We start from the raw sequence: 4,556 nt of genomic DNA on the forward strand, positions 1-4,556 counted from the left end.
AGATGCGGGTGCATGTGAGGCGTTGGTAGAAGGGGATCTGGGCCATGGGCGCCCGAGCGTGCGACGTGGAACAGCTCTGGCGAGCAAGAGCCGGCGGCGGAGTCGCGATGCGGCGGCGGCGGACCAGCGGATCTGGCGAGCGAGAGCTGGCGGCGTGGCGAGCGATGTGGAAAGCGCTCGGGCGTTGCGGGCGATAATGTACGAAGCAGAGTTGGGGCCCGATTAATAAGTGCGAGGGGATTACGCGCGGATTTGACGTTCGGTTTTTTTAACCCATATACGATACGAAATCTGGAGCGTCAACTGTGTAATGAATCGACGTGCTGCGATGGGTGTGACGCTGGAATCTCTTCAGACTACAGATCATAAGCTTTTCCCTTTAACTTTACTCAGTTGTCTCATATAGCCTGTTATTGTAAAAACTAGTTGTTACATTAACAACGTTTGCCATTTAAATTCTATCAAATGGCTAATTATTTCCTAAAGCCTAACTACGCATTGTAGCAGAGCAGTACTAGTACTACATTACTGGAAAATAAAAAAGCTACTGCACTATTACTAGGAAAGCACGACACAGTACCTCGCATTGTTGGCGCATGGTGCTCCTCGTTGTAGGAGTCCGATCTATTTTTCTATGAGTAAAAGCTAATTAAAAAGAATCTGCGACTAAAAGGCACACTGTGCACCCGCGGCATGCAAGCGGAAAATCCTATGCGCATGCTGTAATATAGATTTTTCCAACAAACTTACCCCTAGAAATAATAATATTCAAACATAAAATACGAAAATCTGATAATTTAGAGGAAAACTTTTCTTTTCTTTTCAGTTTATTAATAATAATCATTCCACGTGCTATTGCCATTACAGTTAAAACCTGCTGGTGCGCGTACTCGTAGGTGTACATATGTTTCTCTGACGAAACGTTAAACACGCTTAAGGCACGACAGGCCCAGTTATTAGTTACGGTGCAGATAGTGATTAGTTCTATGCGATGGACACCGAGATGACGCCGTCGGATTCTTCGTCGACGACGTCCCCTACCCGGACAACACTGACGGCCAGGCTCTCCGCCGGCCCCGACGCCGCCGGCGAGATGGCGTGGTACACCGACGGCCTGGAGACGAGATTGTAAGCCTGGATCCTGTCCACTTTGGTCACCCGCACAGCTTCGTCCACGACGTCCACCACCCGGACAACACTGACGGCCAGGCTCTCCGCCGGCCCCGACGTCGCCGGCGAGATAGCGTGGTGCACCGACGGCCTGGAGACGAGATTGTAGGCCTGGATCCTGTCCACTTTCGTCACCCGCACAGCTCCATCCACGGGCAGCTCAGTGCCCATGCTGGTGCTCCCAGCCGCCGTCTTGCCCCTGCCGCCGCCACCGCCGCTGCGCCGGAACATTCTCGAACTTTCCCTCTTCTTGGTGGATGGATAATTATCCAACTAGCTAGGTTTAGATCTGCTTGTAGCGAGAGGAGTGCGGTGTTGGTGGTCATTTATAGGCTCCATCGCAGCTAAGCTAGGAGAGGTGTGTTCTTGCGGGACTCCTCCAGAGATGCTTATTTCCACACTGACGTAGTGACGTGAGTGGCTGAGTGCAGTCATGCTTTTTTTTTTCCTCACACCCAATTCATTATAAAAGGTTGAAGAAAGTTGCTTAGTTAATAAACGAAAAATTGAATTAAATCCATCACAATACACCTGCCAAAACAAAGCAAACAAACGACCTCACAACCCACACAAAAAACGCACACACGTCGCCAAGAGGAAGAGCGTCGTCGAGGTTCTAATCCGGCGTTATCGTCATCACACCTCCGCGAGGGCGACTCTGACTTCACCATCAACGACCACCGATGTAGCCTTCACTGCAGACAAACGCAGAGGCCTGCGTCAATCAACGCCAAACAGTTAGCCACACGCGCCAACGACCAGGCAGCACCGAGTCTGTCAACGAGCATTATAGGATAAAAAGTGATGGACCTGCGCCGAGCCAGCGCCAGAACCGACCACCCGTCTCGCGTCATTGTCACCGCAAGGCTCCTCCTCAAACAACTTCGACTTCAGAAGACAAGAGACGAACGACGACCCTTCGAAAACGCCGGATGAAACCGACTACCAGAACACAACTGCAAATCCTACTCCGCTTGAAGCGGACATCGTTGCCACAGAAGAAGCTGCGCAAAGCATCCACATTGCCGGACGGGCACCAGCCGGCCGCAATGTCGCGATCATCTAGCCTATGAAGCGTGCAAACGAGATCCAAAGCTCTTCAAGACAACGCCTCAAAGAAGGAAGCAACGATGCCGACGCCGTCGTCTGACCCAACCGGGCCTAAGGTTTTCACCCGAAGAACTCGATCCGATGATGTGCAGGAAGAGAACTACTCGACGGTGCCTCCAAGGAGGTAAGACGACATCTATAGACGCCGACACCGTCGACCGGCAAGCTTTCGTCCGGAGCATCGTTCAACATTAATAACCCCACGCATAACACCTTCGCTAGGCCGCACACCTTCTACAAAGCCATCGCGTCATGATGACCCAAAAGCCACCATAAACCTCGTCGTTGGGCAGAAGAACCAGCGAGGAGAAATCAACCTATTCGACCATGGTGCAGTCATATTCGACCGATCGTGAGCTGCTTTATTAGTTTGGAATAGAAGCATGAATATAATGCAGGTGATAGTTATCCCAAACGTTCGGTCGTTTGGAAGTAATAATATGCGTCTTTGCTATAGCGCCCGCCTCCCATGTGGAAATGATGATAATGTCCCTCCCCCGGGCGAATTCGCACCCGATGCTCTAGAGTGGGGAAGGCATCTCGACCAAATCATGCTCTCTTGGTATCCATGTCAGTAGCTAGATGCCTAGATCACACTATGGCTTTAGTAGCTGTCGAACATTTCGACATGCTAGCAGATCAATAATAGAATCAAGATAATTACGAAGTGTTTTACACGTATATGTCGTGGACTCGTGGTGGACCTCATGTAAGCAATTCAGAACAGCTTTGCTGAAACTGGCGAGCGAGAAATAAGCATCTGGAATAACTTAGGCAGGCTCTCAAGAAGAGAATATCATCCAAAGATGCCTCAAGTGATGGGCCGAGTTCCATTGGTGGGGCATAATAATATATTGCACCATGAAATACAAAGAGGTGTTGTGGTTTTACTTGTTAGGCCGGTTTGGTTGACTTTGTTGGATTTATTGCACTTGCACGACAACATGGGTCAGGTGGGCGCATGACATTGCTTAATTAAGCTTATAATATATAGAGAACTACTAGGCATCAGATTATAGATTTTTGTGAGGTATTAGGCTAGTCCGTGGCCATTGGATAGGAAGTATACACACCGTTCGATCCACCAGCAAACTCAAGTTTTTTAAAGATATTTTGTTTGTTTCCAACCACGAGGACCCTTGCTTCCTAAAAATTGTTTCCAAAGACGATCGTTGCTTCCTAAAATTTATTTGGGTCGTACGAAATTTTCAATCGTAAGGATTATTTTTGTTTTCTGCCTACGTTGTTTTGAGCCGTGACAGTCCTTGCTTCCGAAGCTTCAGTTTAGTTTGCTTTTGAAGCTTAATATTTATTGTTTTGGACTATCTTTTTTATTTCTTTCGATCAAGTTTCTTCCCTATTGTCTCGATAAAATTGTTTCCATATGGTTAGAGTTTGGTTAGAGTTTGCATTGAAACTCAAGATTGCTTCGGTCTTGTCACAATTGTTTGAGACTGTTTGAGTAGTCGGAAGTTGTGTCCGGTGTATTGTTTGAGCAGAAAAAATTTCATGCGGCCAAAGAGTTGGTTGAATGTATCAACAATTGTGACTCCAAATAAATAAAAAAATTAATTAAATTCCAATCATATAAATGGATAAAAAAGCAAAACTTGCTTCCGAAGAAAATACAATTTGCTTCAAAATATACAATAGGAACCCCACAAACAATGGTTGTGCATCCTTGCATGTCGAGATGGTCCAAGGGTTTCTTTCATGATCTTCATGCCTGGTAGTCCACCTTGATGAGGATGGCACAAGGAAGAGCGGAACCATCAAATAGCACCTCGGCGGCGATGTTGAGGACGTACATGACAAATTAGCAATACATGGAAGCACGCCCAATGGGATAGCACTAATTGAAACATGGATGAATTGCTTCCATTATCAGCGGAGCACTAAGATCTATAAATTTTAGACATTAGGAAAGATAATAATATGAGAATTGTCAGAATAATTGATAGCTTAAGACCAATAATGAACAAATAACTAGCACGAGAGATAAGAATTTAACCGGTTAAGCACACAATGGCATTGAAAAGATGAGCCAAACCGGGAATTGAAATGAATGATGCGAAGTTTGCACAACATATGCTGCAGTATGTGATGAAACTAGAAGCATGTGGCCAACGTTCAAACTAGAATACATCAGGAAAATATTACAGAAAATAAGATAGTTAGAAAAAGGCTTACACGAAGCAACGAGTTGGTCTGTCACAACATACACGGGGTTGTGTTTTGATCAAAATGGTGTTGAAAAAAAAGAACAATAGAAACAC

The 4,556-nt window shown here is 46.3% G+C and overlaps 1 protein-coding gene across 1 annotated transcript; it reads right to left on the bottom strand.

The window, feature by feature from the left end:
* Positions 1-796: 796 nt before the first annotated feature.
* On the bottom strand, positions 797-1,491 carry LOC123407166. Its single transcript, XM_045100244.1, has one exon. The coding sequence runs from the start codon at positions 1,399-1,401 to the stop codon at positions 985-987; it is 417 nt and encodes a 138-aa protein (XP_044956179.1). The 5' UTR covers positions 1,402-1,491; the 3' UTR covers positions 797-984.
* Positions 1,492-4,556: the final 3,065 nt, after the last annotated feature.

This window comes from Hordeum vulgare, chromosome 1H (genome assembly GCF_904849725.1).
Source record: "Hordeum vulgare subsp. vulgare chromosome 1H, MorexV3_pseudomolecules_assembly, whole genome shotgun sequence".
NCBI classification, from domain to species: Eukaryota; Viridiplantae; Streptophyta; class Magnoliopsida; order Poales; family Poaceae; genus Hordeum; species Hordeum vulgare.